This window comes from Trachemys scripta, chromosome 6 (genome assembly GCF_013100865.1).
Source record: "Trachemys scripta elegans isolate TJP31775 chromosome 6, CAS_Tse_1.0, whole genome shotgun sequence".
In the NCBI taxonomy this organism is placed as follows: domain Eukaryota; kingdom Metazoa; phylum Chordata; order Testudines; family Emydidae; genus Trachemys; species Trachemys scripta.
The window spans coordinates 107,106,879-107,120,624 of record NC_048303.1 but is presented as its reverse complement, the minus strand read 5'-3'; the positions used below and the strand labels follow the sequence as shown (position 1 = coordinate 107,120,624).

Below are 13,746 nucleotides of genomic sequence, written 5' to 3'. Positions count from 1 at the left end.
AAATTTGGCATTGGCTACTAGTTTAGCAGACATTAAAGGTGACTATCCCATCACATTTTTCACTTGTTTCGGTTAGTTCAATGCTCCATCAAATTTAAAAATGAACTCCAAGAATTGCTTTCTTTTAAAATCATATGGACAATTATAGAGACTAGTTAGTTTTACACTTGTCGTTATATTATGAAAGTTTTGGCAGACTAATAGCTATAAAGCTGGTATGTTCTAATAGCCCAATATATTATATTAATAATACCAACATAATTGTAATCTTGAACTTCTGGCAGGAGCAAACTATTCTTTTGAATATTAAAGTGGATGAGTTCCTGTGTCTGGATAGTAGATTAGAGTATGACATGGAAGTTGATTACTATAATCCTTACATACACATGTAATGAACTTTTTATTCCCTCTGACTATATATTCCCATATTTTCTTTAATAATTGCTCCATAATTCCTTATTATTTTGTTGCTAGTAGAGTTTGAGAAAGAGGCATCTGTGATCTTCATGATGTAGTTACTGCCCATTAAAACATGGTCAAAGTTTTAAAGAAAGCTGTTTTAAAATGATGAAAATGTCATGTCAGCCACATGGCTGCAATTTATCTAATCAGTAAAGGTTAATAAACTTAGAGGATGATGAGGACTTCAGACTTAATTACATGTTTATTCAAAACTGTTTTTGTGGCATATTTTTTGTGGAAATGCAACAGCTAAAAAGCTGCATGATTCAGAGGTTTAGTCTTGCTGACCAGATGCCTACTGAATTAATTGAATACTCCTAAATAATTAAAATAAAATAATGCATTAAATGTGATGAAGCATTACAGGTTGTCTAGGTCAAGGCAGTACTTGAGACAGAAGATTGAAGAAAGGCTGGGATATTTTCCATTATCTTGTCTGCACATCATAATTATCACACTTGCCTTTTATGCATGAATGCTTTCATCTTTGGTTTCCATTGAAATCTTGATTGACTGTGGCACCTACAGATATTTTATCTGAAAGACATTAGACTTGCATCTAATAAAGGCAGCAGTTTGATTTCGCCCTTCAGCTGCTTTCTCATTTATGTAGTTTTTTTCAATTTTATGTAGACATAAATGTAATAAAAATCTCAAGTGAGCTGTTATTGCAATTTTTAAACTTGTTGTTATGTTCATCTGTAATACCATAGAATCGTAAGGATTTTTGTTTGACAAAGTTGGTTGGAAAATAGAGGCAGAGCAGCAAATCATAAATGACAGTTTGGAAGATTTTCAGGTTCTTTAAATAGATTCCTTAATTGTATCGGCTATTTTAGAAAACAGGCGACATCTATCTGAGATGTTCAATTATGTTACACAAGGGGACTAAGGCAGAGTGTAATATAATCTAAGTAGTTTGTGAAGAATGTTTCAAAACTACAGTATATAGCATAAGCTGATCTACTTAATACAGAAGTTCATAACTACTATTTATTAATAAAATTATAAGTAGTTCTTGACGTGCAACTTAATGCAGAACTTGAGATATCTATATCTAGCTATCTGTCACCTCATGGTTGCAAAAACTGAACATTTGTAGTTGCTGAAGAGTTAAAGCTTTTGTCAAATGACAATTTTATTTTAGTCAAAGTTAGTAGAGATGGAAATGAATAGATAACCAACTTTAGATTATTACATATGCATAAGCATCAGTGTATAATAACACTCATTTCATTGCAAGCAGCACTTGCGATCTTCTGTGATTGTAATAGTCTGTACTTACACAGATTGTTACTGTCTTCCAGAGGTCACTATGACCATACACGCTCATCCTCCTAATGTTTCATTTTTCTTGCAGTTTGGAAAATATTAACTTTCAAAGGGTTAATACATTACAAGTCGGTTATATGTTAACATTCTAACATTCTGGCTTGGGTGTGCCCTGGGGGGCAGGGGCAGGACCTTGTGCGGGCGGGGGCCCCCAACCCCTCACTTTTGGGAGGGCTCTAGTGCCCTTGTTTCCAGTATGGTTCCACGGGGATTGGTTCTTGGCTCTATGCTATTCAACATTTTGTCAATGACCTGGAAGTAACTATAAAATCATCACTGATAAAGTGTGCAGATAACACAAAAATTGGGGGAGTGGTAAATAATGAAGAGTACAGGTAATTGATTCAGAATGATCTGAAGTACTTGGTAAACTGGGTGCAAGAAAACTGTATTTTTAATATGAGTAAATATATACATCTTGGAATAAAGAATATAGGCCATACTTACAGGACTGGGCATCTGTTCAGGGAAGCAGTGACTCTGAAAAAGCTTTGGGTCTTGTGGTAGATAATCACCTGAACATGAGCTCCCATTGTGACCCTGCGTCAAAAAGAGCTAATGTGATCCTGGGATGCACAAACAAGGAAATCGCAATTAGGGTTCAAGAGGTTATTTTACCTCTATATTTGGTACTGGTGCAACTGTTGCCGGAATACAATGTCCAGATCTGGTGGCCACAATTCAAGAAGGTTGTTGGTAAATTGAAGAGGATACAGAAAAGAGCCACAATAATGAGTAATGAGAAAACATTCCTTAGAGTGATAGATCCAAGGAGTTCAATCTATTTAGCTTAACAAAGAGAAGGCTAAGGGTTAAGGGTTGATTTGATTACGGACTATAAGGATCTATATTGGAGTGGCCAACCTGTGGCTCCCGAACCACATGCAGCTTTTCAGAAGTTAATATGCAGCTCCTTGTATAGGCACAGACTCTAGGGCTGGAGCTATAGATGCCAACTTTCCAATGTGCCGAGGTGGGAGGTGCTCACTGCTCAACCCCTGGCTCTGCCACAGGCCCTGCTCCCACTCCACCCCTTCCTGCCCCCTCCCTGAGCCTGCCATGCCCTCGCTCTACAGGTGGCAGTGCTCATTGTTCCCTAATGGTTTGGCTTATCTATCAAGCAAGAGGTAAATACAACTTTTGTCTCAGCTGATCCCAGTTGTGAGATTGCTCTCCCTCAATATTTGAAACCTTTTGTGGCCTCAAGGTCCAGTGCCATACCGTCCTGTATACATGTGTATTGCTTGCCCTCAGATGCAGCTAGTAATCTGCTTAGCAAATTGTCATTTATGTTTTCATAGAATCATAGACTTTAAGGTCAGAAGGGACCATTATAATCATCTAGTCTGATCTCCTGCCCAACACAGGCCACAGAATCTCACCCACTCACTCCTGTATCAAACCTATGTCTGAGCCATTGAAGTCCTCAAATCATGGTTTAAAGACTTCAAGGTGCAGAGAATCTTTTGACAGTTTTGTTAATCTTTTACAGGGTTCATTTCAATGTACTGTAAATTACTTTATTATGTTGTATAGCACCCTGGGCATTATAGCAGGTAGTTAGTGGGGCTTTTAAAATCAGGATTATTATGATTGTATTATATTGTCATGATTGCATCATGGCAACTGAAATGCATGTGCTGAGGCTCGTTGGTATTTATCTGAGTAGCTCACTAGTAGTTTGCTACCCAGCGTTGCCAAATAAATTGGTGAAACTGCGTTGCGAGGGCTGCTGTTAAAAAACGGTCTTTGGGTTTTATTTACAATTCCGAAAGGGAGAAAAAATTATATGGCTGTTGTTGAAAAAAATTAGTTAGCACTAAATTTTAATGAAATGTGACACAATAATTAGTTCCTTCAGTTGCAAAGAAATCTTAATAGAGTTCCTAGTTCTTGTGTAGTGAAAGATCTGTATGACAACTTCGCATCTTAATTGAACTTCATATCCTTTATCTAAGAAACTTCGTGTTGTTGGGGTTGGGGAGTGAGCTAGAAAGGAATGCACAATTGATATGCTTATCAGAACCTGCCCAGGCAGACATGTTCAGGTGATTGTTCTGGAGCCTTTAAGAGACCCTAATAGACCTTAATGGGAGAATTAACATGGAGAATAAAACAGGTTGAGGGTATAGATTGGGGCAGAGGGGAGGGAGATTGGTTATTCTGAGAGAATGTTGCCCTAAGTTTGTTCATTATTTTAAGACATGAAGAGTATTAAGATAGCTGAATTGGATGATTAGAAATGTCGTCTTGTTAAAGAGTGAACATGCTACAAAGAAATAACCATGTTTTTGAATGGCAAAAGAATCTCTGCATGTGCGTGCGCTCTCTCTCTCTCTCTCTCTCTCTCTCTCTCTCTCTCATATAGAGTTGACAGAAGAGTCCAGATATTATTTCAATGTCTTTTACCTAAGTTTAGTGCCAGTCCAGTAATGCTTTCTATAGTATTTTTAAGCATATATGTTTATTTTTACCTATCCTTTCATTTAATGATGTTTTCTCTCTGTTTTTATGCAGTTGCCAATAAAACATTATTTTGCTTAAGACAAATGGAATTCAGTTTGGACAGGGTAATTTTTGGGCAGTTTTTGGTTGGTGCCCCAAAGAGGACAAACATTCTCTAACCTCTCAAGAGGCCTGGAGTGTAGACTTCTAAGCTTACTAATCTGAATCCCCCAGATTTTCCAACTCCCCATATTTTCCCCATAGATTCCTAAAGTTGTACAGACATAAAGTGTCACTCTCTATATAAATGAAATCTAGTAGTTGTTCTGAATTGATATAAAGTTTGTTATAAGGACTTATTTTTACTCTGTAAAATAATATTGTTGATATACTCTCGTACACTGAAAACAAGACATTGTTTTCAAATGGCTTTACGTTCCCCCCCCCCCCATGTTAATGTGAACTTGTAAATACAACTGGAAATTATTTTGCAGGACCCATTAGGAGTCCTTGGTGGAGCAGAATACCAATTGAGGACAAGAAAGAAAATAAGAATTTCTTAAAGAAATAAGAGTCTAAAGTTAATCATCTAAATTTATTTTTAGACACCTAAACAGGGCTGGGCATCTTGGTCCCATTAGGTGCTCAGCATTTTTTTTTGAAAATTGGGTCTTGTATTTAGATGTCCAAATATGGATGTACCGTATTTATGAAAATATTGACTTTAGTTTCCAACCCATTTAAATTTGAACTATTTTACATTGTACACAGTGATTTTGGTGAGATAATAGAGGATATAATTTTAGAGGTTCATTATAAATATAAATTATAAACTGATGCAGAGTACTTAATACACTGCACATTACCTTCCTTCAGTGGTTTTCCAATTTAAGTTAACTTATGGCCAGTCACCACATTTGTTTGGGCCCTGATTACAAATCCATATAGAAAGAGAATTAAATAGATTCTTCTTTCATCATTGATTTTAATTTAAAATGTAATTCATGTAATGTAGTACAAACCTACAGATTTTACAAGTTTGATGGGTTCATTTAAAATGAACTGCTAAGAAATAGCTTTTAGTATTGACATATCTGTTGACAACCTTCTCATTAATGATAAAATCCCTTAAAGAATAACGTGGAGTGTTACACAGGAGTTTAGTGGATGAATAAAATGGACTTTTATTGGCATGCACTTTCCTTTCTCTTTCATGCAGTGGTGTGGTGAGCAGATTTTTGTAATTAAATGGTAACTTATCCTAACTCATTTATCTATCCTGTCCTTTGTGTTCGTATATGAGAGAAAGCAGATCAGAATGTGGTTATCATTGGGAAAAATGACAATTACTTTTATGTGACTATGACAAAGGGAAAATGTGTTTTGTCCCTGTAAGCCAGTTATATCATAAAATACAGATTGTTTATTTGTTTATGTAAATACCATATTATGACAAAATTTAGAAACTGTAATATTTTACCAACCCCTTCCATCCTATTTCATTGTCATATACTTTTTTCTTTGCAGTAGAGCGTTCCTAATTGTTAACTAGGGAATCATCAAACCCATTAATTTTCATAAAACAGCAAACATTTCACCTTATATCTAATAGCAGAGTGCTTAGTGAAATCTTCTATACTTAACTTGAGTCAGTGTGGTCTCTTGGTTAAAGCAGATGTGTGGAAGGCAGGACATCGGGATTCTGCTCCTGAATGGTCCCCAAAAACTTGCAGTTTGACCACTGGAAAGTCATGTAACTTTTCTGTGCCTGTTTCCCTCTTTGTAAAGTGCTTTGGGATACTTGTATGATAGATACTATACAAGTGCAATGAATTATTGTTACTAAGACTTCAATAATTTTGCAAAATATACTCTATAGTATATTATGAAGGTAGTATAAATAATAAACTAAATTGAAATGGCCAAAATGAATTATTTTGAAATGATCTGCCTTAGGTATTTTAAAATCATGTATGTTTGCTTGATTGCTAACCATGTGAATTTCAGTGATCCTCAGTCATTAGTGCCATGTACTTTTCCCTTGTAAAGACTTTCTCATAACTGCTGATCACTGAGTAACTAGGGCAAACAGAATTGTCTTCTTTATAATTTGCCTACTCGTCTCACCTGGTTCATTCAGTAATGTTGCAATCCAGTCTTTGTAGCACTATATTTTATTTCCATTATGTCACATTTTGATGTCACAAACCAGTTTCTGCCATCACTGAATGAACGGAGCAGGATGACTAGACTGATTATAAATAATGAAGATAGTATTTAACATTTAAATAGCTCTCTCTGTCTGTAGAACTCAAAGAACTTTCCATTTTACATGTGGGGAAAGTGAGGTGCAGAGAGATAAGTGACATGCCTAAGATTAAAGAGGAAGTCTGTAGAGGGTCTTGGAACAGAACCCAGACCTTCAGAAAGGAGGGTGACTTTGTTTTTAGTGATGGAAATTAATCTCTTTCTCCTCCATCTAGAGCAGCATTGCTATCTAATCTATCTACATTTCATATTTGGGGGAGAGCTTTGAATTAACCTTAATTTTTAAACAAAATATTGCCATGTGCTGAACCACCATATTACATCAGTTGTTTGCTGATGACATTGCAACACTGCCCCATCAGGAGGCATGTGGCACAAATATTCAGTGCTGGCTGTCAGCCAGATTGGGAGGAAACACTTTCAGCTAGTGATTGAACATCAACCATCATCACGGTAAAGAAATGGCTTGAGCTACAGCTTCCATAACCTCCAAGCTGTATATAAATATAGTTGAAAAATTAGGATTAGCCTTGAACAAAGCAACATCAGGGAATAAGAATCGAAGATTCAACAAATGACGTGTGTCAACTTGTTTGAGATGGAAACATATTTTATTTTAATATTTTAATTCCTTGGAGTAATTGTCTTCCCCCAATAAACTGGAAACACTATGAAAGCATAACGTCCAACAAGTGAGGCCAAAATTATTATTGAAGTATTTTTTTCTCTTATTTTAAACCTAAATTCTAGCTAAATTCTAGCAAAAAATAAGATCTGAAAATCAGGCTAATTTATATAGGAGAGAGCTTTGTTTTTTATGTAGATATCACCGTTCATTGACAATGATGAGAGAGAAATTCCAACAAAAGTATGCAACTATATGGTTTATTGTGCTTTAAACAAAATACAATGAAAATTTCCTGTTCTTGTTTTAAGTGAAGAAATCTAACTTTGCTTATTTTGCCTTATTAGGATTCTTCCCAAGCAGCTCTCAAGGGTGTGATGCTTTTCTTCGCCACAAGATGACGCTGATTTCTCCCTCAATATTGAAAAAATATGGAATTCCTTTTGACAAGGTACAGTAGAATTTAGTTAATGATGTGCCTCTGTGCTTAGTATCCAGGTATGTGTAGCTACAAAGGCAAAGCAAAACAGTATCTTTTTATTCAGGCCCAGATTCCAAATTACTGTTGTTAAAACAAGCTTCTGGGCTGTTTGGTTGTTTCCTTGGTTTGGTCTGGGATTTTCAAAGGAGCCTAAGGGGGAGATAGGTTGCCAAATCCCGTTGAAATGTAATATAATTATTTTAATATGAAACAGTTTGAAAAATTAAAAGCTTTTATGTTCCAAACACATTTAGTAATAGCTTAATTTTTGAAGCCATCAACAGTCCATTATGTAATATTTTTTGATATTTGGTAAATACAAATTTATTTAGATTGGTACTACTATATTAATTCATACAACTCTTAAATAGTGGTATTAGATCATATTGTGTTTGGATAAAACTTTTTAAAGAAATGTTTACATGAACTATGCTTTATTGTTTTCTTTAAGTAATGCAGTGTAATTTTTATTGGCATTTTGTGGTAATAAGTTTCAGATGAAAATACAAGATGGAATAAATGTTTGAAAATTTATTTATTGTGAAACTTTAATGCAACTTAGACGTACTCAGAAATACCATAATAATAATCATTAATAATAATCATAATCAGATGCTCCTTTTCTGGGTGACAGATTATTTTCTACAAAATTTAGTGCATATGTTATTCTTTTGCTTTGTGCTGGTCGATAGTGACTGAGTGAGAATGGGTATACAACATGAACATTTTATGTAAAGCAGGAGAAATAAAAAAAGAACTTTGGCTTGATTAAAAAAATCTCCTTTGGGGTTTGAGAAGGATTAAGTACTTAGCTGCTTGCAAAAACATTTAAAATACTCTGTGTATCCTCCTCGCCACTTGATTTCTCTTCCCATGATCCTAATTCTTCTCTATCTAAAAGCTTTTTCACTTGTGACTAGGTGTGCACTTCATGTGGGTGCAAGGCAGTGAAAGTGTTTTTTTTGTTTTGTTTTTTAAAGTGGCATCAACCTATGCCAAGATTCATTCAGCACCTTGGTGAGCCTGACATTTGTTTGTGTGATATTGAAATTTAGCAGCCCTCTGATCATTATACAGTTATGATCATTATACGGATTCTTGATTTACCACCTCTAGCTTTTCTAAAGTGAATAGAGGAGTCCAACAATAAGCCTGTATATTTTTCTCACCCAAAATCCACTTGCAGAATAAGCCTATCAGTTTTTGTTTATGATTGTTGTCTCTATTTTCACATATGTGATTTACTTACTTATAGGTAGCAGGAGGATCTATGTAGATTAGCTCAGCTGCTCACTTTTTCACTCTCTAGATTGTATGGCTACGTAGGGCCTCCTATCTTATTCAGTTTAGATTTATGGGATATTATTAAATGAGGTTAAGAGAAATAATGTAACTACTGATTCTTTTCATACCCTTGTAATTTATCACTAATGTGTCAAATAAAATCACGGAATTTAGATCTATTGTTTTGGATTTAATGAACATTAATCTGAGCAGTATATTTTTCAGCATATGGAAATGGTAGAAGCATAAAGTTTAATAACTTGCTGGCAGATTTGTTTTTAACATTGTCAGGCTTGTGTTTGGGGTAGGTAGGTGAGTCCAGAGCAATAAGGTCGGTTGCTTTATTTCAGTGTCTTGGACTTTCCTATTTTCTATTTTTAAAAATGTGTTAGAAATAGTTAAATAGAATAAATTTAGTTCTGTCACCTAGTGTTAGGAAGAAGCAGCCTGTACCCGAGTGCAGTTTTAATTAATGGGATTCAGTGAGAATGTGAATAGGAAGAATCAGGCTGTGATCTCTCATGGCTTGCTGTGATAGAACTGGAAACGTGCTGAACACTGATAAGCCAGCATACGCCTACCAGGTGACAGCTGAACTGCCGCGTTTTGCAAAAGAACACCTGCTAAACTGTCATCAGTAGGGAGGTGCATGACAAGATAAATTTGGGAATTGCTGGCACTGAGAATGTTCTTTCTTATACATCCCTGCAACATGATTTGAAAACTCCAATCACTGTGTGTGTTTGTGTACTATGTATTTATACACATGCTTATGCGTATATAAAGCATCCAGTTGCTTCACATTTATGCTGGAACCATAGGATGGTTTATATATTTGTATATAGAGTATGACTTTTTTCATTCTTTAATCTTATCTCAATGTAGTTTTTGCTATCTCCCCTCCCCCCCCCTCCATTTTGGCCCAAAAGTACTGTGATGGTGGTGATATCAAGAACATGCCAGTATCTGGAATGCCATTCCTTTGGGTTTCTTGTTGCATACAAACACAGATTGCACACACTACATTCATATGATTGTGAGAACAGAGTTTTGAGTATATGTGGGGTCCAAATGAGGAAATTAAATACAAAAACTATTAGTATCATGATTGAGAGTTTAAGACATTAAAGGTAATATACATTTCTACAGAAGTATAGTGTGACCATGTTATGTTGGCTGTGTAAAAGTTAACTAACTTTGAACTTTCTGCCTTTTACTGTATTTAAAAGTGCAACCACATGTTGCCTTACCATAGTGTCTTTTTATTTTTGTGAGTTTGTCTCACCTGACTGTATTGTTCAGGCAAAGCATTATTAGACCCACAGAAGACATCCCTCTGATCATTAATGTCTCCTAGTCTTCCATTAACCAATAACCACTGCTTGATGACCAAACATCTGCCCTTAAGTATTGTTCACAACAAATAGATTCTTTCCACTGGCCCTATTTTCTGACCTACATTTAGTGTCCAGGGGCATGTCAAATGAAGTATATGGATTTTCGTTCACCTCTTTACTCTTTGATCACTAATGCCATCAAGTAGCTCCTATCAGCCAGTTGAAGAGAGGATGTGGCTGGGCCATCTGTTCAGCAGCCTCCAGTGAGCTCATCCTTTCTGCAGCCTTTGATGGCTGGGGTCTAATGGAGCTCCCAATGGAAAGTAAAACAGTCCCTAACTGATGGGAACTCTTGGGGATTGCAAACAGTGGTTCTGCTGCCCGTTCTCCATTGATGAATGGAGCAGACCCAAATAGCACATGGAGATGCATATTACTCCACTAGCAAGAGAGAATCCTGCCCAACATGACTAACTTTATTCCACTGTTTTCTGAACATTTATATTGCATGCTGTTCACTATCTGGTATTCAACTTTTAAGTGTTTGGGGATTCTGTTTATATGAAAATGACTATACTGTACAAAATATAGTTGTATATTTTGTAGTGTCATTGGTTTTTTTCCTCACTATAACTTAATCTACTGAATCAGTGGGCTGCAGTCTCTTTCCACTGAATCACTCTCCATTGTATTTTGTAAGGAAAAGTGATCCTTTGGATAAATCCTTGTTTACTGCATAAAGTGGTGTTAAAGCTTCACTGCCCAATGCTACTTGAGTACCTTTTCCCAGACCTGATGCTTTCCATGCTAAGCCTTTCTCCACACCCTCTGGGTAGAGTTCTAGTCATGTGTTGTAGCAACATCCTGTCAATATCCTCAATACTGTTCAAAAACCCTCAGTAAAATAAGTGTTAATGGAGTGTAAGGAAGGAGATTTTAATGGCACAAAGTTTAGGGTATTCATTACATCATTTAGAATACAGAGAGTCTTCAGCATTATTAGTTATTGTAAAGTTGTAGTAGTGATGTTACACAAAAAGTGTGGTTCTGCTTCCTTGAAAAAGACTTTGAAGAAATGGCACCTGTTTGTGTATTATCCACTAATACAATGTGTGAAAGCTAAATTAGCTCCTCACTTATACATGTATAGTCCCACTGTCTTCAGAATAGGTTGTCAGTGACACCTGTGAAACCTAATTCGCATTAAATGGGTCAGGCACTGAAAAGTTGTGTGGGGATGGGAAAGAGAGAGGAGAAGAAATCCCCCTCTATCGTACTTCAATAACATGGAGCATCTGTGGCATCATTCCAGGCAAGCTACTTAAGGCCAGTGGATGAAGTAGGCCTACCCAGCCATTAGAGTATGCCCCCTCTATTGGGGAAGGTAGCCAGGGCCGACGAGAGGAGGGGGGAAGCCGGTACAAATTACTGGGGCTCGGTGGTACGGAAGGGGGCCCGGGGCCTGGCTTCTCCCCCTCTCGTCGGCCCTGTTTAGCCGGTCCGCCCTTGCTGGGGGGCCCGAACCCGCTCTCGGTGGCCCTGTAGCAGCAGATGTTTGGCTCATACCTTCCCCTGCTGGCTGCCACTCTGCCTTGTCTGGTCACTTTAAATCTTATGCTCTACTCATTGTCCCCCGTGTATTGTTAATAGGGGTCGGCTGCTTTTGTGAACGCTTTCTGAATTTGTGGCCTACTCTAATGTGGGGATACTGATGGGCCAGAAGCTTGTTATTTCAAAATGTAGTCAGTAAAGTCTCCTCAGGTGCATTCAGGTCTGCCTATATTTAATCCAAATTGGATGCTATGTGCAAATGCCAAAATAGACATCAGCAAACATAATTTTCATTTCTTTAATAAGAGAAGGTCTTTTTAAACACGTTGTTTGTGTTTTTTTTTTCTTGTTATGTAGATCACACAGGAGGCAGGGGAATTTATGATAACCTTCCCATATGGATATCATGCGGGATTTAACCATGGTTTCAACTGTGCAGAGTCAACCAACTTTGCCACAATCAGATGGATTGATTATGGAAAAGTAGCTAAATTGGTAAGTAGGAAGAAGAACAATTAAGTTCACCTTGTACATCATCCTGTCAATGCAGTAATATTCCATATTGTGCATTTACTAGCATCTTCTAACACTTGCAGTATATGTATTTGTTATTGTAGTAGATTTTATGTATGACTTAATGTGTATATTGTATGTTAAAAATCTTTCTTTTTCAAGAGATTTTTATGGAGTTAGGTTTATATAAGGCCATATAAATTGATAATTAAGTTTGGAAGGGAGACACAGAATTTTTCTGTTCTTCTGAAACCTATACATCTTAGTCCTAGAGGCAGCTTGGAAATCCTCTTATTGAAGTCACATATAGCAATTCGGCTCCCTTATAGAATTTTATATGCATCTTGGAAAACATGCCACAGACTTGAGGGGAAATGTGCCTGTTCAAAAGAGGACAAAGATCAATAAGAGGGCTGACCTAAATGAGCAAATTAAACTTTAATCTGTAATGTTTTTTTTAAATGGCAATATTTTGTGATAAATTAAATATGCTCCCAGAGTGGCAATGTTTCATAATTTAAAATCTAATATATTTTACAAAAGAGCAGTTTCGTGTCACTGTTTTAGTCTATGCAGTGATGTTGTAGCTGTGTCAACCTGAGGATATTATAGAGACAAGGCGGATGAGGTAATATCTTTTATTGGACCAAGTTCTGTTTGTGAGAGAGACAAACTTTTGAGCTAAAAGGTGTAGCTCAAAAGCCTCTCTCTGACCATCAGAAATTGGTCTGATAAAAGATATTGCCTCACCCAACTTGTTTGTTCTATTTTAGTCTGAAATTTGGCATATGCAGCATATATTTTTACATTCGGTTCACATACAGCATGTGGGTAATATACTGAATCAAACGTGTGTATTTGTTCAGCAAAAGGTCATTAATGTTGTACAGTATTTTATGATCTCTCCACTATTAAAAAGTATGGATTATAAGAGCTTTGTTTAGGATGCTTTGATAAATATGTAATGTAGAGCCACTTTGCAGACCGAGATATTTTGTACTGACAACAGCATCTACAAATTGTGTACGTGTTACATTAACTAATGAGATGACAAGTGAATTAAGTTCAAAAGCAAACGTGGGAGGAGGCAGGGTTGCAACAAAATAATCCAGGAAGAGTATAGGGTTAAATACTTGGAATTGGAAGAAGACCTTGAGAATATTTTCTATTAGCAGAACTTCTTGATTTTAGGCAATATTGACTATAATTGTGAATGAGATTGATGAGTGGGTTTCAAGAGATAAAAGGCCTGAAAATGATTAATTGTTTCATGTAGCCTATACATAGGCATTTATTGTAATTAAAGTAATGAAAACATTAATAAGAATTTAAAATGTTCAGCTAGGTCTTCACTTTTAATGCAAAACTTACATTCATGATAGGTAATTAATAAGGCCCTGATTGGTAATACTGATTTTTAAGCTCTATATATTTAGTAGCTCAATGGT

General features: G+C 36.2%; 1 protein-coding gene across 6 annotated transcripts in view; it reads left to right on the top strand.

The window, feature by feature from the left end:
• Nucleotides 1–13,746, top strand: part of KDM4C (lysine demethylase 4C) — a 422,176-nt gene that overhangs the window by 98,959 nt on the left and 309,471 nt on the right. For all 6 annotated transcript variants that reach the window (XM_034773514.1, XM_034773513.1, XM_034773515.1 and 3 more), the window contains 2 exons: nt 7,480–7,583; nt 12,143–12,280. In XM_034773514.1, coding sequence (XP_034629405.1) covers nt 7,480–7,583; nt 12,143–12,280 — 242 coding nt within the window. The remainder of the gene's footprint in view (nt 1–7,479; nt 7,584–12,142; nt 12,281–13,746) is intronic.